This window comes from Arvicanthis niloticus, chromosome 17 (assembly GCF_011762505.2).
Source record: "Arvicanthis niloticus isolate mArvNil1 chromosome 17, mArvNil1.pat.X, whole genome shotgun sequence".
NCBI lineage: Eukaryota > Metazoa > Chordata > Mammalia > Rodentia > Muridae > Arvicanthis > Arvicanthis niloticus.
This window is the reverse complement of record NC_047674.1, coordinates 11,708,600-11,731,929: the sequence shown is the minus strand read 5'-3', so window position 1 is coordinate 11,731,929 and position 23,330 is coordinate 11,708,600. Positions and strand designations below refer to the sequence as shown.

Below are 23,330 nucleotides of genomic sequence, written 5' to 3'. Positions count from 1 at the left end.
AATTTGTTTATAAATTCTACATTTTCTCTGAATTTTACTTTTGCAGAAGGACCTAATTACCCAATTCTGACATATCAGTGACAAAGACTTTAGAGGATAAAACCTTAAGTAGTACATCTTTGGGATGTAGTCTCCAGGAAATAACCCATGCTTCAGGATAGTACAGAGAGGCTGGCTCTACTTTGAGTCCCATAAAAGAGATAAAGATTGAACATCTGGGTGTCAGGTTTAAGTTTATATCATTAATGTTGTTTAGCTTGTTTCAACTAAATGTGTAATAAAGCAAATTTTAATAAACTGGTGGTTAAACTTTCATATAGCAACATCGTCTAGGTTTTCTATGTCAATGAATGTTTTCTCAATGAATATGACTTGTGAAATATTCCACAGCAGAGTTCTATCCGAATGCTGTCAGAACATCAGCAGGCAAGGTCCTTGCAGATCTCTGACTTTGTCAATGTGAAAATAAGGACCTCCTCTGCTCCAGCTTACCACACAGGAAGCTGCCCTGCCCAGAGGATTGTGCCAGTCCAGGGGGTGGGGGCTCCATGCTATCTTCTCACTTGGGAGCTGCAAGTTAAATAACCAAGGTTTGGTCTTATAAACGGGTCACTATAGAGGACTTCACTTGCAGACCTTTAACCACAGAGCGTGAAAGTCTTCCTCTGAAAGCAGACACTCTTGAGGAGGCCTGGTGGCGGAGCATCCTCACCACCAAGGGTGCAGAACAGGCACCTAGCAGTCAGAGCTAGAGAAAGCGGTCATTGCAGTGTTGCAGTACTTTTCACCTGGAAGTGTAAGGTAAATTTCCATCTGTGATAGTTTCAAAGTAGCACTTAAATTTATCCTATTAAATACCATTTGGAGTATGGTACTGTCTGCCTGTAATTTGAACATTTAGGACATGGAGACAGGAGGCTATGGAGTTACTTAGTGAGTTTGAGGCCAGCTGAGGCGAGAGCCTATCTTAAAGAGATGTGCTATTTTAAATATAGCTGTAAATTTTGGTATTTAATAATTGTTGATTTCCCATAGAAGTTAAGAAATTTCCTTCTTTCTTTCTTTCTTTCTTTCTTTCTTTCTTTCTTTCTTTCTTTCTTTCTTTCTTTCTTTCCAAATTTGTGACAGAATATTACTACATAGTGCAGGCTGGCCTTAAATTCATGATCCTCCTGCCTCAGCCTCCTAAAGAAGTTTCATTATTATAAATTTCCAGATGAATTATGCCTCATCATTAGCCTCTTAGGAAGTAGGCTAAAATTCTTAGTCTATACAAAAGCAAGTGCTATTTTAATAAGGAAAGGAGTTACTTTGGTGTGAAAAAAAACAACAGGAAAAACTTATTAGTGAAGAACTCAGCAACTGGAAGACAGGATTGTGACATGAATAACTTACTGTAATCTAGCTTTTTAACAAATCATTAGTAACATCGGCCTAATAGCAGGTGTGCCTTTAAGGTGAGCAACATGGTGATGGCACCAGTTGCTGGCATCCCTCCACAGAGCCTACTGCTTCCTGCTCCTGTAGGACACCTAGAAACACAACCCAGGCCATGAGGAATCACATTGTCTCTTGGTCTGAAACAGGACAGATTAGCCATCGCTGTTTTCTTTTGTGTTGTGTCTAGGACTGCATGTGACACAGCGTGCACATTTTCCACAAAAACCAATGGCAGCGTGAGGTTTACGGTCAGGCTAGTGCGAGGGAGGCCAACCCCACAGCTGTTCTCATTTTTGCTCCACCCTACTTCATTCATTTCCAGGCTTTTCTATGGATAGTCCTCAGCCTTCTCCCTCCAGCCTGAAGAGCCAACTGAGCCTGAGCCCTGAGCTTCAGGCCTTTCTGAGCACAGCTGAGCAGGGTTCATCTCCTGTGCTGAGCCCCGTCCTCAATGGCGCTGGTACAGCCAGGATGGACAACCAAGAAGAGCAGAAACACAAGGTGGGCCATTCTTGGGACTGAGTGCTGCTGGGGCCTGGTTTGTAAACCCCACTGAGGAGCCCCGGGGTGGCAGGAAAAGACTCGGCTCACACCCCATAAACCCAGCAAAATCCCTGTCTGAGATACTCCTGTTACTCTTAGAACGTAAGGCTCCATTATACACACATTCCCTTGTTTGGCATTCTGGGCTCAGAGTTTTAGGCTGGATTCTGAAAATAGTTGGGAAAGGGACAGGCCATTCCCTCCCTGTAGGATCCCACTGCCTCTCCCTTCTTGTCTTCCCCTCTACCCATCTCTTTCCATTTTCTTGTATAACTGAGAACTTGCAGATATGTTGCCTAAGGAAGTGTGGTTGGGGCTCAGGAGGCTCTCGGATGGGACTTCGTGGTGAAAAGGGTCCTGGCCGACCTCAGAGGCTGTAGTGCCTGAAGTGGGAGGTCCTGGGCTTTCTGACAGGACACGGGGGTTATGACAGAAGGTTGGCACTGCTCCTGTAGGTCTCTGTAGTGAAGGCACATTTTGAATATGCAGTAGAGAATTACAGAGCAGAAGATCCCACTTACTCATAGATGCCAGGGCAAGCCAGCTGCCTTAAGACAGCCAACCTGGGAATATAGCTTTGCTGGCAATCAAGCAATGGTTTGGGGAGAGAATAGATGCCATTATGTAACCTCTTAGAGGATGAACCAGGAGTTTTGAGCATCAGCCAGGTATATAAAGGGCCCAGTAGGTGGGGCCTGTCTCAGGTGCCATCACAGAAAAGTGCTTTTTTCTTTTTCCTCCAAAACAGTGTTTCTCTGTAACCCTGACTGTCCTGGAGTCACTCTCACTCACTCTGTAGACCAGGCTGACCTCAAACTCAGAGATCTACCTTCCTGCCTCCCTAGTGCTGGGATTAAAAGTATGCACCACCACCACCCAGTGGATTTGAATTTTTAAAACAATGTTTTATGTCACAGAATACAATATAATGTAGAAGGTTAGAGAAGTATGCGAGTACTCTGTTGGGGAAAAGGGCCATACTCCAGGAACAACACAAAGATATCAAGGAGCCAGGGACCAGGGCTGTCACATCACTGCCAGCATTTGCAAAGAGCTGATGGGAGAAGTTGGACATGGATTCTGAGGAGAGAACATTTGGCTCTGGAGGATGCTGGCAGTATGGATTCCTGTGGCGCATCTTTCTGGTGGGTAGATGACACTGTCAGTTCACAGCTGCCATTCTGTGAGCTCCAAGCCACATAAGAGGAGCACACCTGTGGGGGGTTGATATACTTGGCCCATGGAGTGCCACTATTAAGAAGTGTGGCCTTGTTGGAGGAAGTGTGTCATGGTGGGGGTAGGCAATGAGACCCTCCTCATAGCCACATGAAAGCCAGTCTTCTGTTTGCCTTTGGATCAAGATGTAGAACTTTTAGCTCCTCTTCCAGCCCCACGTCAGCCTCGAGGCTGCCATGCTCCCACCTTGATAATGGACTGAACCTCTGAACCTGTAAGCCAGCCCCAATTAAATGTTGTCCCTTATGAGATTTGCCTTGGTCATGGTGTTTCTCCACAGCAATGAAACCTTAAGACAACACCTCATTAGTCCTTTATTCTAGAGACTGAGAGAGAATGCTGAAGACTGTCTTGAACTAAATCAGGGGCACAGAGAGAAGATGTGGCCCCCAAACATGGCCTCTAGTGGGATCTCCTTGGCCACTTCTCCTCATGTGGCCTGTAAAGCATCAAAGGCTATCATGGTGCAAACTTGGTCTCTTCGTCCTCCCAGAACTCACAGCCTTCCCACCTCTGGTGGCCACAGCTGACCTTTCCCTTGGCCTAGGCCACAGTTTGTTGCAGCAGTCATTCTTGCTGCCTGTCAGTTTGCATATAACATTCACACCGGCACTATCTCAGCGGACTTGTACAGGAGCCTGAGGTCCTGTCTGCTCGTGCAGGTCTGCTTGCATCCTGCGTACAAGCATACCACAGTGCATTCACATTGACCCCAAAGCATCAGAGGGCAGAAGGCTGTCTTTCATCCCCTCTTACTATTCCACATCACTTTCTGTTCCATGCCATTCCCCCTGTTTGCTGTCCCACTCTCTCACTCCAAGTGAGTTTGTGGCCTGATGACATTCCTCCTGGCCGTCAGCCCTTCCCACCTTGGTTCTCCATGACTGTGTTCTGCCGTGGTGATTTGCAGCCCCTCATGGACTGTGAGTGTTACATCTGCACAGTAGACAGACACACCCTGATGTGGATTCATGAACTCCTTAGATAGGTCCATCTTAGGTCCTGTACTAGCATAAGGGAAGCTGCTGAAATCCAAGCCTAGAGTTGGACTGGGGACTGCTCCCACATTCAGGAAGTACACCAGCCAGCTCTGCACCCTGGCTTAAGCACATTCAGAATATATACTGGTAGAGTTTTTATGTTTTTATTTTTGTTTTATTATTGTTGCTTGGTTACTTTTATGAGGTAAGTTTAATTGTTCTTTAGTTTTTTTATTACTTTTTTATGCTGAGCCATATCTCTAGCCTATGTTTAATTATTTTAATCACATATAAACATGTTTTTATTTCTATTTTACATTTATGGGTGTTTTACCTATGTGTATATGTGTATACCATGTGCATGCTGTGCCTACAGAATCTGTCTGCTCCTCCTAGGGCTGGTGGTTGTGAGCCACCATGTGGGTGCTGGGATTCAAACCTGGGTCCTCTGGAAGAGTATCTAGGGCTCTTAACCACTGAGCCAGCTCTCTAGCCCATAATTACATACATATATGTTTAAACAAACTCATAGTTCTATATCTTTTAACCAGCTTCATTAATGGCAGTGACAGAGGAACATAATTCCATCACAAAAATAATAAGTCTCAGTTTTGTTTACATATACTAATATTTGAATAGAAATTATTTTTCCAAAGAATAAGGTACAATGTGGGGGAAATACTGAGAGAAGCAAATCTCCAGGCTGGAGAGCCGCCCACACAGTTAAGAGCATCTGCTGTTCTTGAGGAGGACATGGATTCAGTTCCCAGCACCCACATCAAATGGTTCACAAATCACTTACAAGTCATCCAGTGCCCTCCCCTGGCCTCTGCAGACACTTGTACACATGTGGTCCACAAGCATATGTTCAGACATGCTGTATATAAACAAAGTGAATCTTTGACATAAATTCCCTTACGAATTATGGCAGGAATTTCCAAAACTTCTGTTAGCTTGAGCAGAATATGTTACAAACCTCAGGCTCTCCCTGAATGTGAAAGGGTGGCATGTCCCTCCCCCCCAAATATATTCATGTTCTCTCTTCCTCTTTCAGTACATGCCAGAAGATGAGGCCTATTTCATAGCCAAGGAGATTCTCGCTACAGAACGAACCTATCTGAAGGATTTAGAAGTTATCACTGTGGTATGAAACCTTAGTCCTGATCTCTCTTGATTTTCCTTATTATGTTTTAGATATTAACATATATGCTCCATCCTGAGAAATATCTTGAAAAACTTGAGACTTACGTATGAGAATTCTGTTGAATCTATTTGTCTTACATGTTAGAGTCATGTTAGAATGCTGATGTCTTGCCAGGCGGTTGTGGTACATACCTTTAATCCTAGTACTCAGGAGGCAAAGACAGGAAGATCTCTGAGTTCAAGGCCAGCCTCATCTACAGAGAAAGTTCCAGGACAGCCAGGGCAACACAGAGAATCCCTTTCTTAAAGAAACAAACAAATAGAATGCTAATGTCTTAAGTTTTCATGGAGCTGCAAAGCTTGGATTATATCTGTCTGAAAGCTTTGATCTGGGGGTGTTTTATTTATATTTCACAATTTTACTATCCACAAAGAGGATGTGTAGAATGCTGATTTAAGCCATCTTTATGTACTGGAGGAACTTGGCTTGGTGTCTCGAGGTCATAAGCCCCCAGGGGCACGGCCTTTCAGTCCCCAGTTGAGCCTCTCACCGTGCCAAACTCTTCTCACAGTGGTTCCGAAGCGTGGTGATCAAGGAGGAGGCCATGCCTGCAGCCCTGATGACCCTGCTCTTCTCCAACATTGATCCAGTCTACGAGTTCCATCGAGGCTTCCTTCATGAGGTGGAGCAGAGGCTGACACTCTGGTAACAATGCTGTACATCTCATGGTGCTATGTGCTTGGCTCCCTCCACAGAAGACTCCCACCTTCTGAAACTTCCACACAATGGTTCCCATACCCTGGACCTCTACTGCACACACTGATGGCACCTTGGAATGAGGCCTATTATGCAGTCTCTGAGCTCTGAACTCTCCTTGGGTAGTACCTACCCTTGACACCATCACTAGCCTCAGGAAATTCCCATCTTCAGAATCTAATTCAGAACAACAATTATTCCACTGAAGTCTATTTCAAAACCCTATTGGGAAAGATAAAATAAATTAAATTGTATTTATCCTATTCCAGAAAAGAGAACAAGTTTTTTAAAAACTAGCTGTCTTCACCTGGCTTCTATCATATTTAGAAAAATGCAGTAACTGTCACTGTCAATTTAAATTCTTTCCACCTCAAAACACATTCATGACTGACTGCTAGGTGTAGTGACACATGCCCATAATCCAGCACTAGGGAGACAGACGAGAGAATCACATTTGGGGCCAGCTTCAGCTCCGTAGCTATGTAGTCAAACTGTCTCAAAAGAAAAAAAAAGACTGACTAAAGCAAGTTGTTACCATCAAATCATGGTATTTTCTATAAGTTGTATTTATAAACCTTCTTGTTCCTCTAAATCCAGGGAAGGGCCCTCTAGTGCCCACTTAAAAGGTGATCATCAACGAATTGGGGACATTCTTCTCAGGAACATGCGTCAGTTAAAGGTAAGAAAGGTTAACTCAGGCCTGGCATAAAAGCCTTGAGTAAAAAGTCGTCCATGCTGTTCTCAGAACAATGTCCCCCTTACGAGAGCATTCCCAAGAACAAGTTTATCTTCTCATTCTCCACAGCAGGGTCCTCTCCAAAGAAGGTTCTCAGCACAGCATGCACCTGACCTCTCCACTCAGCACATGACTCTCTGGAGAGTAAAGTCCAAAACTGCCCCCTGACAAGGTTCTACATTTAATAGCAGTGTTGATTCAACTGTGTTCTCCTCAAAGAGTGTTCTTCAGAATGGTCTCCCAGTAAACTCAGTCCATCTCAGGGTTTTCCTGGAAGGCATTTCCTTCACAGCAGGCTCCTCAGAACATGGTTCCCCCATGAGACTACTACCCACAAGAGTCTCTTCATAACAGAGGCCTTCTCAGAGGAGGTTCCCTCAGAGTGTAACAAGATTCCCCTCAAAACATGAGATCGCAGGATTTGACTTCACCTAAGACAGATATGCTTAAAATAAAGGCCTCTGAGAAAAAAAGAAACTGTTTTCTTCCAAAGAGAATTTCCTTTAGAGACACTCTTCTCAGAGCAGGGCCTGTCAGAACATGGTTTCAGGAGGGGATTGCTCAGTAGAGCTTGCCTTTTAAGCCAGCTTCTCCTTCAGAACAGCACTCCTTAGAAGGTTTCCCTTCTAAGGATACCTTTCCCAAAGTAGTATTCCCCTAGAGCAGCCTCCCTGCCTCAGAACAAAGCTCCACAGAGCAGTGCTCTTAGAAGGGCAGACCCCTAACATGTATCCTCTCAGAGTTAAGGTTCCCCCTTAGTGCAGTGTTTTCAAAACCACATTCCCACACTAGAGAGACATCTCAGTGCTTAGAGCACTTGTAGTTCTTGTAGAGGACCTGGGTTGGGTTCCCAGCACCCACAGTCTGTAACTCCAGTTACATCTAGTGCCCTCTTCTGAGAGGGCATGGTGGTGTACACTCTTTTGTGTGTATGTTGGGGGAAGGAGGAGGAGTCAGGTTTCTCTGTGTGGCCTTGGCAGTCCTAGAATTCGCTGTATAGACCAGGCTGGCCTCAAACTCACAGAAATTTGCCTGTGTCTGCCTCCTAGGATTAAGGCGTGTGCCACTACCACCCAGCTGGTGATGGACACTCTTAATCCCTCCCAGTACTTGGGAGGCAGGCAGAGCCAGGGCTATGTAAAGGAAAACCCTGTCTCGAAAAAATATTTAGATCTATCCTGAGCTACACACTGAATCTGAGGTCAGCCTGAGATACCTGACACCTTGTTTATTATTTTCTAAGGGAGAAAGGAGATATAAGGCTTTTCCCAAAAAAGGACAGCATTCCTTCAATATGATTATCTTTTATCCCTCCTTCAGAACATTATTCCTCAGAAATGACTGTAGAATAGGATTTCCTGTTGACAGCATTTCTCTCTGGATGGGGTTCTTCATAGCAGGGTTCCCTTCAGAAAAACCTTTCCCAGAGCAGTATTTCTCTCAATATAATTTCTATTTTTCTTAAAGACTTATTTATTTTATGTATAGGAGTATACTGTAGCTGTTTTCAGACACACCAGAAAGGGACATCGGATCCCATTACAGATGGTTGTGAGCCACCATGTGGTTGCTGGGAATTGAACTCAGGACCTCTGAAAGAGCAGTCGGTGCTCCTAACTGTTGAGCCGTCTCTCCAGCCCTCAGTATAACTTGTTAAAACAGGGTTTCTCCCATAGCAGGTTCTCCTCAGAATATTTTTCTCCCAAAACATTTCCTTAGATGGCTACTCCAGTGTCCCTCAGAATATCTTGCTCTAGCATACTTACCCTCGGGACAGAACCCTCTGAGCAGGGCAACCGTCAGGCTTTATCCAGTACAGAATTCTCAGAACCAACACAGGGATCCCCTCAGAATAGTCTCAAGACAGGATTTTCCAAAACATGATTTCTCCCCTCTCTCCAATAACCGAGTCAGCACTGAACCTAGACAGAGATCAGAAGTGGGGTAGTTCTTGCCCAGTGCTCAGTGTGTCCCTACAGCAAGCTCTAGCTTTCTCTCTAGCCTCTGAGGTTCATTCTTACTCATAAATCCAGGAAAGGCTCATGGCCTCTTTTGTTCCGAGCCCCTCCATGTCCCCTTCACCCGCGAAAGAGACACGTGAGGCAGTGTTCGGGTGGTTACCACAGCGAGGCTTTATTCTTGTATCAGCGGAATCGGAAAGACCCCAAGCCCGGAAAAGGCACTGCTATATGTACCTTAGAGTGGCTTGTTCACTTCTGATTGGCTGTTCACTCATTACCCATAATACACCCCGGGATGGGCAGTGACTTTGGTGCGCTTTTGCCTTTTGCACCTGCGTAGTTAGTTGTTTACTAGTGGGAGGACAGGATGCCCGCGCCATCCTGTAATGGCGAATGCTATCACGCTCACGAGGCTCCTAACACTCTTTATCATACAAGATTTCAGGAAGAGATAGTCAGCAGTGGTTATGGTGAGGCCCAGCGGTCGAGGACTGCTAGCCCCTGGGAATGGAATACAGCACACGCTGGGGTGGAGTCTAAGACAGGGAAAGACGGAGTTGTGTAGAAACAGGTGCTCTGGCTTGTACATGCCACAGTAACATCCCTGTCATGCCCTGTCAGCATCCCCAGCTACTATGTGAAGGTACGCATGCTGATATCCCACCCACCCCACTACTGTCTCTTCCCCTAAACACTACCCTTTTGCCCCTCAATAGGAATTTACTAGCTACTTCCAAAGACATGATGAGGTCCTAACAGAACTGGAAAAGGCCACAAAACACTGTAAAAAGCTGGAGGCGGTCTACAAAGAGTTTGAGCTTCAGAAGGTCTGCTACCTGCCTCTCAACACATTCCTGCTGAAGCCTGTCCAGAGACTAGTACACTACCGTCTGCTGCTGAGCCGGCTGTGTGCGCACTACTCACCTGGGCACCATGACTATGCCGACTGCCATGGTGAGTGCGTTCTGGGCCGTTATACTCTGAGGGTAATAAAGTCGGGGTAGAAAGCATAGACTTCATTGGCTTTACCCCAGAAGGGCTGGCAACCCCAGTGGTCAGAACAGGCCAGGACCAGAACAGGGCAATGGGGGTTCGGGATATCCTAGAATGACCTGTTTCTTATGGTTATTTCTGTCCTGGAAGCTTTGACTTACCAAACATTTTAGTCAAGTGGCCTATTGGAAGTTTCTGACATATATAAACTATCATTTTTTTTATTTGTTAAAGGGACAAAAAGAATAAAGTCTAAATCTTGTCCATGTACAAATAGAGCTTTTAGTTATAGCATAAACTTACTACAGGAGGTTTCTGCCTACAAGTCATTGAAATTGTCATTAAATATATAACCAGCTGGGGATGGTGATTCATGGATGTAATCCTAGCTACGTAGGAGGCTGAGGCAGTAGGAACAGTGGAGTCCAAGCAGCAGGGTCCCTGGAGTCCCCTGGAGCTGAAGTTGCAGGTAGTTGTGAGCTGACGACATGTGAGTGCTGGGAACTGAACCCAGGTCCTCTCCCAGGCCAGCAGCGGCAGAGCCTGGGCGGAACTAATGCTCGGAATCTGCAGACCGTAGCTGCACACGGCTCATCTTCAGACTGTGATGCTATCACCCAGGTTCTTCCTGATGGTTTCAGTGTTGTGTACATATCATTTGTAAAGATTATGTTTATGGCTTGTCAAGGATGGTGATGTTGCTGTGTGTTCCCCTCTTAATTTGCTTTTGTCTTGAAAGCTATGAACAAGCTATAGGAACACTGCTGTTCTGGGACTCTATGAACCTGTGAGGGTGGGGCTGAGAATAGGTTGGTATTAGCCTGATCTGGAAAACTTGTTGAGCTGCTGCTGGTGAAAGGGGCACCACAAATCAGAGGCACTGTGGCCAGGCAGAGAGGACCCAGATAAAAGGGGGAGCAGAGAGCTAGGAAGATGACTCAGTGGTTAAGGGCACTTTCCCATGGAGAGGACCCAAGTTTGGCTCCCAGCATCCATGTTCAGGTACCTCACAATCTCCTTTAACCCCAACTCCAGAGGGTCCAGTATCCTTGTCTACACTCTGGGGTTTCTGCATTCAGATTTTTCCATAACCACAAATAACATACACATACGCACACGCACACGCACACGCACACACACACGCACACACACACACACACAGACATTCAATTCAAAATAAAACTTCTTTTAAGAAGGGAGAGCAGTCCCTGTGAGTGGTTCCAGTGGGCAGTCGGGTCACTGCACTGTGGTTCACTCAGAGACAGGACTAGGTAGGTAGACGGCTGTTTGCAGCCAGCATAGCCTGCTCAAGGCTGGTGTCCGATTTCATATTTATCTTAGTGAGTTTCCTGCTGGTTTATTGACATTTGCTTCAACTATAGGTAAGCATCTCTTACAAGAAAGAAGTATATTTTTTCAAATATTTAAGGCATAATTATTTGATCTCTTTAAAACCAAATAGTGCAAGCTGGGCCTGGTGGGGCATGCTTTTAATCCCAGCACTTGGGAGGTTCAGGTACCAGGATCTCTGAGTTTGAGGCCAGCCTTGTCTACAAAGTAAGTTCCAGAATAGCCAGGGCTCACACAGAAACCCTGTCTCAAGAAACAACAATAAATATTTTTATTTATTTTATTTTAATATTTTAAATAAATATTTTTGTTTCTCAAGAAACAAAAATAAAGCAGAAAAAGAATGACTAGAGCTTTGTGTTCTATACAGAGCCTGCTCTCCTTCTGCCAGCCCATGTCGGCTGGTGGACCACACTGTTAACAAAGCCAAAGTGTCCAGGGTGACCACAGGGGACTGCACTCAACATTCTGTGAATGCTGAATGCCAGCGGGCCAAAGCCCTTGCCAGGACTCTGAAATGCCCCAAATTAAAGCCACCCTATAGAATACTACTAGCTCTTTCACAAGGCAGAGAGGGTGTGTGTGTGTCTTCTTCAAGGGTCTAAATGAGGGACTTGTCTACACAGAGGCACTGAAGGCCATCACAGAAGTGACCACCGAACTCCAGCAAAGCCTTACTCGGCTGGAAAACCTACAGAAGCTGACAGAACTACAGAGAGACCTGGTCGGTGTAGAAAACCTCATTGCTCCTGGAAGAGTAAGTAGTCATAGTTGGGGAAGAGTTTATGCCTGTTGTCTTTAATTGAATTTTAGTAATGTAGCCCAAAACTTATCTTTTTACAGTACACAATCTGTGGTTCTTAGTGAACTCACCAAGCTATGTAGTCATCATTAATTAAGAACATTTTCATCACCTTAAAAAGAAACTCCCAAGGGGGCTGGAGAGATGGCTCAGCAGTTAAGAGCACTGACTGTTCTTCCAGAGGTCCTGAGTTCAATTCCCAGCAACTACATGGTGGCTTACAACCATCTGTAATGGGATCTGATGCCCTCTTCTAGTGTGTCTGAAGACAGTGAGTGTACTCATATAAATAAAATAAATAAATCTGGAAGGAAGGAAAGAAGGGAGAAGGGAGAAGGAAGGAAGGAAGGAAGGGAGGGAGGGAGGGAGGGAGGGAGGGAGGGAGGAGGGAAACCCCAAGACCCAGTAGTAGTCATTCTGGTAAATACAGTGTGGGAGAGCCACCCCACAAGGTGCCAGAAAACTAAACAAAATGCATGCTCAGTAGCAGGGATGGTGCTTCACATCTGTAATCCCAGCACTCGGAGCCGAGGCAGGAAGACCTTGAGTTTGAGGCCATCATGAGACTCCATCTTAGAAGTCTGGAATGAAAGCAACCAAACAATGCTTGTAATGTTTCCTCCCCCTCTCTGAGTTGTCTTTTTACCCTCATGGGTTATATCATTTATAATATGAAAACTTTTCATTTTAATGACATCCACGTTATCTGTACTTGTTTTACCTTAGGTGTCATATTACAGAAGATATTTCCTAACCTGAGGTTTTGTGCCTATTTATCTTTCTAATAGTTTTGATTTTCTTTTTCTTTTTTCTTTGGCAGAGATTCATGTAACCCAGGCTGGCCTCAAATTCACTATGTATTTAAGGATGGCCTTGAACTTGTAGTCTTTCCGTCCTCCTGCCTCCATGCACCTCCTGAGTGAGGGATTACAGACGTGCATCCCAACACCTGGTCTACAGGATGCCAGGAATAAATCATGGGTTTGTGAATGCTAGGCAAGCACCATGGGAAACACATACCCAGTCCTCTCTCCCAATTAGTGCAGTTTTATTCCTTTGCACACAGATACCAGGCTGCGCTGGCACATCTGTAGAATAGTCTTGTTGACCTTATAAAAAATAAAAAGCCCTGTAGACGTGTGGGCTTCTTTCTGGACTCCAGTTCTGTTCCAAGAGTTGGTGTGTCTCTTGGCTGTACACTGCCACCAGATCCTTCTGCTCTCGACTCAGTGCTGTTGATGTAAGGACGGGAGTAAGAAAGCTTAGTAGCCGGTCCTACTAAGTGCTAACTACTACAGAAGTTCACGTACAGGGTGGTAGACCTTTCTGCCTCCCAGGGAAATGTTCTACTAGAGGCTGATTCTTCATCTTATGTCAGTGAGCATGTAAAGTCTTTCTGTGCCGCACTGGTATATGCAGGGCTGCGCCCACCCAGGCTTCTGTCATTTTGCTCCTATTGGCACCTTTCCTCTGTTTTGTTTGTTTTATTTGGAGACAGGGTCTCACTGTGTATCCCTGGCTGGCCTGGAACTCACTATGAAGCCCAGGCTGGCCATGAACTTACAGAGATCCACAAGCCTCCGCCTCCTGAGTGCAGGTGTTAAAGGCGCACACCACCAGATAGGGCTCCTTGACATTCTAAGCCTGTGTCACATTAGGTTCTTATTCTTTATTCAATACTCCAGTGCAAGGCAGCTAACTCTAACCACCCAATGATATTTATGGAATGGAGACTTTACCCTTCTCATACCTGCTTCTGTGCAGCCTTTCGCACAGCAGAACTCAGACAGACACTTCCTGACTTAGTCTCCCAAATGTCTCTCCACTATACTGCATCTCTTGGTATCCTTGTCTTGGTTCAGATACACAACTGAGGACTGAGTTGGTACCAGGATAGGCCTCTGGCAACTAGAGGCACGGTTGAAAGTAGGCGACTCCCCAAAAGAGCTGTCGCTCGGCAGAGCTTAAAGAAGCCAGAGGGGCTGGCAAGATGGCTCAGCAGGGAGAGGTGCTTTGTGTAGGTCTGGTTTAATCCTCAGATCCCACAAAGTTGCAGAAGAAAACCAGACCTGATGGATATCTTCTGACCTCCACACGTACACATAACATGTACATATGAGTGAGCGAGGAAGCTAGCTAGAGGTGGCTGTCGGCCACCATGACCCTTGGCCCAGCACTGCTACACTACTGTTCACAGGAACCCTAATTGTCTTTCAGGAGTTCATCCGTGAGGGCTGCCTTCACAAGCTCACCAAGAAGGGCCTGCAACAGAGGATGTTTTTTCTGGTATGTTCCCCACTGTACCTAAAACTGCATCTCCAATCTGGGAAGGAATCAGTGGGTATAGTTTTGTCAGGAAAGTTGTTCTGTCTACCACCTCAGCCCTAAGAAACTTTATCCCAGGTGGCAGCTCACAGTCACATGGGGACTTAGGAGACAGGTAACAGCTGCTTTGCCTGCCCTGACATTCCTATCCCACATTCTGGGAGGACAGGCAGAGCCAATATCAAGATGGCTTATAGAAATGTGCTGGTGGCCCAGTGACAGCCAAGGGGTCTCAATGCTAGCCTAGGAACTTGGGAACAGAGGACCTGACCATGTGTCCTCATCTTCCCAGGCTTTCTTTCCAAGTGCCCCAGACCTGATCCATGCAGGCGAGGAGCTGACTGCACTAGTCAGAGCTCCTGGCTTATCATACTAGCTAGGCCAGACTAGAGGGGCTGGTGGCTGGCCCCAGTTCTGCCGGCTCATGTGACTACTACATACATCTGGTCAAAAATGATCAAGAAGTCATTTTTTTCTAGCAATCTCCAGTAACTTGCATAGATATGGTAAAAACATATATAATTCACCAGAGTCTAACTATACTTTCATTGAAACTTTGTCCCTTGTTTGTAAAGTTCACTTATCTAAAAGGCTTCCCCTCCCCAAGTTCTCAGATGTGTTGCTGTATACAAGCAAAAGTGTCTCAGGAGCCAGTCATTTCCGGATCCGTGGCTTCCTTCCACTCCGTGGCATGCTGGTGAGTGGCATCAGGTTTACCTGAGGTTTGTCTTTTAGGTACTGGGCTAGACTTCTGCCCCACCTCTCTCGCATACAGTGGCAAGTCTATGGGATTTTTCAGTGGTGAGCAGGCCACATATTAAGGAAATCCCTTTGACTTTTCTTGTATGCCTCAATTCCTCAAGGCTATTGTTCTTTTTGAACTCCAGACTTCACCATATTCAGCCAGTGGGCAGTTTTCTGGGTCGGACTAGGCCCTTCAGGCTCTAGCCATGGTCTCCTTTAGCACCTGACAGTATGCTTACTTTCCCCACAACTTGGAATCAGTTTTGGTAGTCAGCTATTTCATATGCCACGTAGTTTAAGAATCTCACCCAAAACCAACTGTTCCATGGACAGACATAAGGCCTGTGTTCACTGGACTATGCTTGATTCAGAGCTGCTGGAAGCCTTCTGAATACCCTGCAAGGATGTCTGAAATGGGATAACCACTGGGTCTTACAGAATCCAGTTTATCACCTTTGACTTTGGGAGTTAATGAAAACCCTGGTTACGGGCTATAGAAATGGCTCGGTGGTTTAGGACTGCTCACTGCTCATCCAGAGGACACAAGTTCTGTTCTAGCACTCATGTCAGGCAGCTGACAACTACCTGTAACTCAGGCACCAAGGGGCTTAATGCCATCTGTGGGTACCCTCACACAGACACAAACACACACACACATAAATAAAAATAAGTCTTTTAAAAAAAATCAAAGAAGGGCTAGAGAAGGCTCCGCACTTGATTCCCAGCATACACATGGCAGCTAACAGCCATCTGTAACTAATTTCAGGGGATCCAACACCTCTTCTTGTCTCCATAGGCACTGCATGCATATGATGCAGATATACATGTAGGTACACATCCATATACATAAAATAAAATAAATCTCAAAACAATTTTTGGAAACAAAATTAAAACCCATTTAAAGTCACAGAGAGTCAGGACGATCTAGAGGCTGTCTTTTCTTCATGTAGAGCTTGGGACCTGGCCTGAAACTTGTCCTGGAGACACCGAAGGCAAGGGCAGTGCAGCACATGTCTCCATGGTCCCCAACATGTCAGTGCACTGGTCATCTCACCCTCACACTGCCCCTTGCGGTGGCATCTACTGCTGCTGCAGCAAGCTAGGTTCCTTTTCTTGCTGACTCTGTAGGCCTCTGCTCACCCTGAAATATGTGACTCTACTTTGCTGAACTTAGCAAGGGGCCACCTCTGGAAGTTAACCCCATTGTTTGATGGTTTACTTTTAAAATACACATTCCAGTAAGAAAGTCCTGAAAATACAAGATAAATACCACCTTGACTACAAGCACTCGAGGTTTAGCTATGGTGACTTCTCTGCCAGTTAACACTTTGCACAAGCTGCTTTGTGAGCAGCACTGGGTTTTTCCTCAGTGATCCATCCTGAGCACTCTGTTGCATTCTGACTTCTCTGGTTCAGTAGAGGAGACTGGTGACAAGCATGAAGCTTCTGGGCCTAATCTAACATTCCGTTAGGCTGAGTCTGGTCTTTTATGAGTGTACACCACATTATTGGGCTTCTCTCTCTCAAACGTCTTCACAGTAGTCCCACTGTGCAAAGCACATGTTGCTTTGAGTGTCTGTGCTCATCACTGTCCAGCACAAACATCAGTCAGCTGCTCACAATGAGTTCGAAATGTGCGTGTCTATGGGGAACGCGTGAATGTGGAAGCCAAGGTCAACATCAGGTGTCTTTGGAGTTGCTTTCCACCCTTTAGGACAGAGACTTACTGAACTTGCGGATTTCGCTAGTGGCTAGCCTGTGGCTCCAGGGATCTGCCTGTCTCTGTCTCTCTAGTACTGGGATGACTGATGTTCATCATTAAAGCCAGCTTTTCACATGGGACTTGACCTGAACTGAGCAAGGTCACAAGTACTTTTTGTCAAGTAGTAATTTCCTTTTTTAGTTTCTCCATAAATTTAGTGAAACTTAAAATTCCAACCTGTACAGGTGTCTTGACATATGGAATGCCCTCTGACATATGACATAACTATTTGCTGAAGCAATGATTTAAACATACAGCTGTGGCTGGCTCTTCCCACCTTTTCTTTGAGGGCTTTATTTAGCCCTGTTAGGCTAGACATGAGATTGTCGGCTTTTAATTTTGGTGTTTTGACATGGTCTTCCTATGTAGCCCCAGTTGTCTTGGGACTGTGTAGATCAGGCTGGCCTCAAACTCATAGCCAGTACCTGCCTCTGCTGGTATTAAAGGCATATCGCAACCACACACAGTTGTAGTGGCACTTTTTTAATGTTTTTAAGTTTTATTTTTATTTGCATGTGTTTCTATATATGGGTATATGCATATATGCACTGGTGTCCTTGGACACCTGAAGGTATTGGATACCCTGAATCTGGAGTTAGAGATGATTGTGAACTACCCAAGTGGGTGCTAGGAATCAAACTTCAGTCTTCTGAAGAAACAGCAAGCACTCTTAACTGTTGAGCCATGTCATCAGCCCCATTTTTCTTTTCTCAGTATGTCTAGAATTTGTTAGATGTAATTAGTTAAGGAGGTAACTTCTCCCCATATAGTCATTTCCCCATTATTTGTTAAACCCTTCATGTTATGTGACAACCTTCATTTACTTTGCTTATGGGGTATCTTCCATTCTACCATAGTGTCAGTCACACTGGAGATAGGTACTATGTGGGGACTACATTATACCCCATCCTTATCTCCCTTTTAAGATTCTCTTTGCAGGGCCAGCAAGCTAGGTCTGTAGATAAAGTATTTGATGTGCAAGCTTGACAACTCAAGTCAGGTCTCCTGGAATCCATGGAAAAGTGGAAGGAGATAACTGTGCACATGTGTACACACCCATCATATACATAATAATATACTTTTTAAAAATGCATTTAAGTATTCCAAGTACACTTTGGAGTCATTTAGACAAATTCCATTCCAAAGCACCATTAACATTTCAACTGAAATCACATGAAACTTAAATATTAACTTGGGGAAAGACTAACAGACCACATTCTAACAAATGGTTAGCAGGATGTCAGAACTTTTTTGCTGAGAGAATAACTCAGTGACTTTTGTCCTGTGTGCTCTGTATGGGGAACTGTCCATTCTTTGGGGTCATCTGTAACTGGCAGTCATAGGGCTGCACAGTATGCTTCCTTATCTAAACTTTTCAGAGAACAAGAGTAGCTAGCTCTTAGCTTGAGAGGAGTTTGATCATGTTAAAGCAGTTTCCTCATGTCACAGAGATGAGAATTAAAAATATTGGCTTTCAGCAATGGGTGTTCCCAATCTGTAAAGAAATGATCACTATTGCTGACTTCAGATAAGATTCTGTGACTAAGCTGTGTAGGTTTTCTGGGGTTTTTGTTTGTTTTTTTGGAGACAGGGTTTCTCTGTGTAGCCCTGGCTGTCCTGGAACTCACTCTGTAGACCAGGCTGGCCTCAACCCAGAAATCCGCCTGCCTCTGCCTCCCAAGTGCTGGGATTAAAGGAGTGTGCCACCACTGCCTGGCAGCTTTGTGGTTTTAATCCTTGCATCTTTAAATCTACCTTGCTTGGTACCAGGACACTTCCTGTATATGGTTTTAGGTTTGATTTAGTAATAATTTATCCTGGAATTGTTCCATCAGATTAGTATGATTTGGCTGAGATCAGTATGCTTTGCATCTGATAAAGATTTTGGTCTGAGGGTGATGAGTTTTCCAGCTTCTAGTACCGAAATGCTCAACATCTTTTTTGCTTGATTTTCAGCTAATAGTGTTGGACCCACCGGTGAGTATTTAAGTGTCTCTAGACCAGATCTCAGTCACCTGGCAGCAGTTGCCATAATGCAGGGACACAAGTGTGCCTCCTGTATTTCCCTTGTAGTTATATAGACTTGGATTGTACAAGCCTTCCAAGCCAGCTGCACCTAGTATTATTGGTAGTCATTTTTTGTATGCCTCAGGTTTAGGCTAAATTAATATTCTCCCAGCCCATAGGATGTCACCTCTTCTCTCACCTACAGGTTGAAGAAAGTGAGAATGAATGGTCTGTTCCCCATTGCTTCACCATCTATGCAGCTCAGAAAACAATTGTGGTGGCGGCCAGGTAAGGGCCCTCTCTTCATGATTCAGTCAGAGCAGTGTCTGCTGCAGGGATGAGGACTTCAATACCAATCTCTGGACTCTGCCTCCCTCATGGAACTCAGCTGTTTACAGGTTATTCAGGCAAAGGACAATCTTCCCCCTTGTAGGCTGGGAAGGACTGGCTTTCCCCTTGCAGACAGGGAAGGATTATTGCCATTTGTGTTTTCAAGAAACCAACCAGGGTGCTTCTGAGAAAATGCCTGTAGAGTTCATGACAGTTGGTCTCTTAACAGCACCGGCACTCCAGCCCTCAGGCAAGGGGTAGTATTAGGAACACAGTAAAAGTCAACTTGGGGTCACAGCACAAGGGCAGCAAATGGAGGCTTTCTCCTTTCCAGACCAGTGAATTCTTCAGGTGTAATCCCTGCTCAGTGAAATCTGATCTGGTTTTCCTCCACCAGGAAATGCCACCTTAATCATGAACCAAATCCAATTCTGTGAGACTTTTGGTAATAAACACCAATTCCAGCACTGATGCCTGCCCTGCTTCCCCAGCTCCTCCTAGCTCACCCTTATAACAGGCTGGAGAAGGCATGTTTCTGACTATTCTCAAGACCCAGGGAATGGAGCAGATGCCCAAACCACACCTGTTCCTGATACAAAGGACAGAACTCCAGGCTAGGAAGAGCTTCCCCAAGGAGGCAGCTAACTTGATTTTCTCCTTTACAGCACTCAGCTAGAAAAGGAAAAGTGGATGCAGGACCTGAATGCAGCAATCCAGGCAGCCAAGAGTATTGGTGACTCATCCCCAGTGCTGCTGGGAGGCCCAGTGTATACTCGTACCCCCAGTGAGTTTTGACTCAAGAAACCCCAAGAGATCCTCTCTGTAGCTCTAAAAGCTTTTCTAAAAATTGCTTTCCTGACCTTGGCCAGCCTGCCAGGTCCCATGAGTTTCCCTCCCACACAAGAAAAACTGGTGACCATGCCTAGGTGGAAGAGGTCTTGGGCTATCCTAGCACCATGATTTTGTCTGGCTGCTGATTGGGTACCAAGGGCCTATTTACCAGATCCTGAAGGAGCCTCATGGGTGGGTGGTACCAGCTGCTAACTTCCCTCAGGATCTTCTGATGAAGTCTCCCTGGAAGAATCAGAAGATGGTCGAGGAACCCGGGGCTCCCTGGAGGGAAACAACCAGCACAGGGCCAATACCACAATGCATGTCTGCTGGTACCGGAACACAAGTGTGTCCAGAGCAGACCACAGTGCGGCTGTCGAGGTATGGCTGTCATGACCATGCATGTGAGCCGCCCACTCACCCCAACCCCATCCAACCCCATCCCTGGTGTGCTGGCTCCTGGGGAGGGGCCCAGTCAGACAGCTTCCTCCTGCTCCCCTCCTCCAGTGACAGAAATGGGTTCTCACTTACCTACTTAAGCTCTTTGAAAAGGGCCTTCACACCAAAATGTTATCTGGTATCTTTAAGGCTAGTCAAAGCAGAGGCAGCAGTTCATCAATGCTGGGATTTGCCGAAAGGCCCACAGGACAGTGTTCTCCCTGGTCTGCTTAAACCTCCCATTCTGGGCTCATGACTACCCCATTTACAGAATGATTAGTGCTTGTACACATCTGGCTTCCTAGAACCTCAAGCTGCTCAGTCTAGCATCTCTAAGCAACCATTCCTGGACTTGCTCCCTTGACCCGACTCCAAATCCTCCTCTGCCTCATCCCCACTCTACTGGGCCAGGCTCAAGACTGTATGTAGGAGTCAGAACATAGCAAATCCTAATGAGGCCTCAGACACAAAGCAGATAGGGGACTCTTGGGAAGCTAGGCAGCACATATTAGACACAGGCCCTGCAAACAGGAGGCTGGGGATAGCTTGTCTAGTGCTGCACTTAAAAACCTTCCCCCATAACTTCAAAGAGCCTTCCAGAGTTGGTTCAATGCGTTGTAACCACCCTCATCTTGCTCTCTTGTAGGTCTGTAAGTGCTGTCTTTTGTCAGAAAACTAATTTTACTACATATTAGAAAAAGCATCCTACTTAAGTGTTTGGGACATAAGTCCAGACTAACATCCTGTAGTCAGGTCTTAAGTATGGACAACCATATTTATTTTAGAACTGCTGATCATCATCCAGGTATTGTGGTGCATGCCTATAATCCCAGCACTTGGGAGGCAGAGGCAGGCAGATCTGAGTTTGACGCTAGCCTGATCGACAGAGTGAGTTCCAGGACAGCCAAAGCTACACAGAGAAAGCCTGTCTTGGGGAAACAAAAAGAAAAAGGATGTTGAGCACAGCAGAGACCTGTGTGTGGGTTTCTGGCTAGATTGCAGGGTTATGGAACTAGTGGCGCTACTGAGCAAATCTCAGGATTATAGTGAAGGCAACATGCTTTTTTTGTTCTTTTCTGACAGAACCAACTTTCAGGATATCTGCTGAGAAAGTTCAAGAACAGTAATGGCTGGCAGAAGCTCTGGGTAGTCTTTACCAACTTTTGCTTGTTCTTCTATAAAACACATCAGGTATGTTGAACTGGAATCTAGGCACAATAGGTACAAGATGCCTATCTGCTCATCTATTTCCTCTTAACATTTTGAAACTGAGCCCACCATTACAGTGCCTTCTCTATGAAAATAGGATTAGTACTGAGTCTATACAAACTACCATTTTCTTGGGAGAGTCAGTGGTACAAAGTGAAGTGCTGCAGAGGAATAATGGGCCTCTCTCCGGTGAAGACCTCACCCTGGTCCCCAGTGACCCTGTTCCTGTGTTGACTTACAGGATGACTACCCCCTGGCCAGCCTCCCATTATTGGGTTACAGTGTGAGCCTTCCCAGGGAGGCCGACAGTATCAACAAAGACTACGTTTTCAAGCTCCAATTCAAATCTCACATCTACTTCTTCCGGGCTGAGAGCAAGTACACATTTGAAAGGTGATTCTGCCATGCTTCTTGTTCGCTGTCACTCACTGAGCCTATGTCAAACTTCCCAGTTCTTAGAAACTAAGGGTCAAGAAATGTTTACAGGAGTTTCATGTTTGTATGTGAGCACCAGTGCATATATACACATGTGTGCATACATACAGTGACCAAAGGACTTCTGGCACCATCATTTTTTTTAAGTTATGGGGAGGGCACATGTGCCACTTGAGTGTGAAGATCAGAGGACAACTCTGTGGGGTTACTTTTGCCATGTACCTTTATGTGGGTTCTGGAGGTTGAATTCAGGTTGCCAGGTTTGCATGGCAAGTGTTACCTGCTGAGGCATTGCATTGGCACAATCCACCTTGTTTTATGAGACAAGTGTCTCACTGGAGCTCACTTATCAGGCTAGGCTGGCTGAGCAGCAAATCCATTCCCACCTCCTCAGTGCTGGAATTATAAGTGAACATCATGTCTAGCTTTTAACTCAGGGACTAATGATGAAACTCAGTTCCTCATGCTTGCACAGTAAGAACTAGCTGTATTTTTAGTCATTATTGGTAAGGTATATGAGTTTATGTCTACTGGTTTGACCCTTTTCACAGGTGGATGGAAGTCATCAAAAGGGCCAGCAGCTCACCAGGGAGACCCCAAAGTTTCACTCAGGACTGCTCACATCACTCTCCAGGGCTGGAGGCAGAGGTCAGAGAAAAGGAGGCATGTCCTTCACCCTGTTTGGACAAGAACCTATGACAGAGGCTTGCAGGGTGTATAAGCATCATCCCAGGCACTAAACAACTGGCATCATCTTCCTACCAGATGATAGGTGGCACTGACCCTGGAATGGGCCTTATAAGACCTTGAATGGGGTTCTGCTTTCCCCCAACCTCCAGAAACAGTGAAGACTCATGATGGCTGGGGCACATGTCTGAGAGCCATGAAAGGGAAGTGGGGGTCCTTACTTTCATGAACATCACCCTGCTGAGGACTAGCCCCAAATACAGGTTGGGTTGCTTCTACTTCTACCTGTGGCCTCAGACTAACACTATATTCAGGCTTCTGTGGTGAGCTCACGTTACTCTAGGGGTTAGCCTCCAGATCATAGCAAAACAAGAGGGTGGTAAAAGCTGCTCTGGTTCCCATCCCACATACCTTCTAGACCAGTGGAAAACAAAGACCACTCACCCCCAACAAGGCCTGGGAAGGTGAGGCCTCTTATCAGTTCAGATTCAGATGAACTGAATCAGTGCTTCTGATTAACAAGGGCAGGCATGATGCCTGTTCACCCATGTAATTTAAAATAAAAGAACATCTCCCCCACCCACCAACATCCCCTCTGCCCTACTTTGTTTTTCAGAAAGC

General features: G+C 45.6%; 1 protein-coding gene across 2 annotated transcripts in view; it reads left to right on the top strand.

Moving 5' to 3' along the window:
• The window catches only part of Farp2 (FERM, ARH/RhoGEF and pleckstrin domain protein 2), a 107,595-nt gene extending 84,299 nt beyond the window's left edge, over positions 1 to 23,296 (top strand). Inside the window, exons 14-28 of one of the 2 annotated variants that reach the window (XM_034521346.2) lie at positions 1,763 to 1,941; positions 5,254 to 5,343; positions 5,915 to 6,048; positions 6,697 to 6,778; positions 9,513 to 9,750; positions 11,766 to 11,896; positions 14,159 to 14,227; positions 14,874 to 14,963; positions 18,729 to 18,749; positions 18,985 to 19,067; positions 19,775 to 19,893; positions 20,164 to 20,321; positions 21,462 to 21,569; positions 21,829 to 21,980; positions 22,574 to 22,935. In XM_034521346.2, coding sequence (XP_034377237.1) covers positions 1,763 to 1,941; positions 5,254 to 5,343; positions 5,915 to 6,048; positions 6,697 to 6,778; positions 9,513 to 9,750; positions 11,766 to 11,896; positions 14,159 to 14,227; positions 14,874 to 14,963; positions 18,729 to 18,749; positions 18,985 to 19,067; positions 19,775 to 19,893; positions 20,164 to 20,321; positions 21,462 to 21,569; positions 21,829 to 21,980; positions 22,574 to 22,721 — 1,802 coding nt within the window. In that variant the 3' untranslated portion in view covers positions 22,722 to 22,935. Of the gene's footprint in view, positions 1 to 1,762; positions 1,942 to 5,253; positions 5,344 to 5,914; positions 6,049 to 6,696; positions 6,779 to 9,512; positions 9,751 to 11,765; positions 11,897 to 14,158; positions 14,228 to 14,873; positions 14,964 to 18,728; positions 18,750 to 18,984; positions 19,068 to 19,774; positions 19,894 to 20,163; positions 20,322 to 21,461; positions 21,570 to 21,828; positions 21,981 to 22,573 lie in introns of both variants that reach the window. The other variant, XM_034521347.3, reaches the window with a different exon arrangement.
• The last annotated feature ends 34 nt before the right edge of the window (positions 23,297 to 23,330 follow it).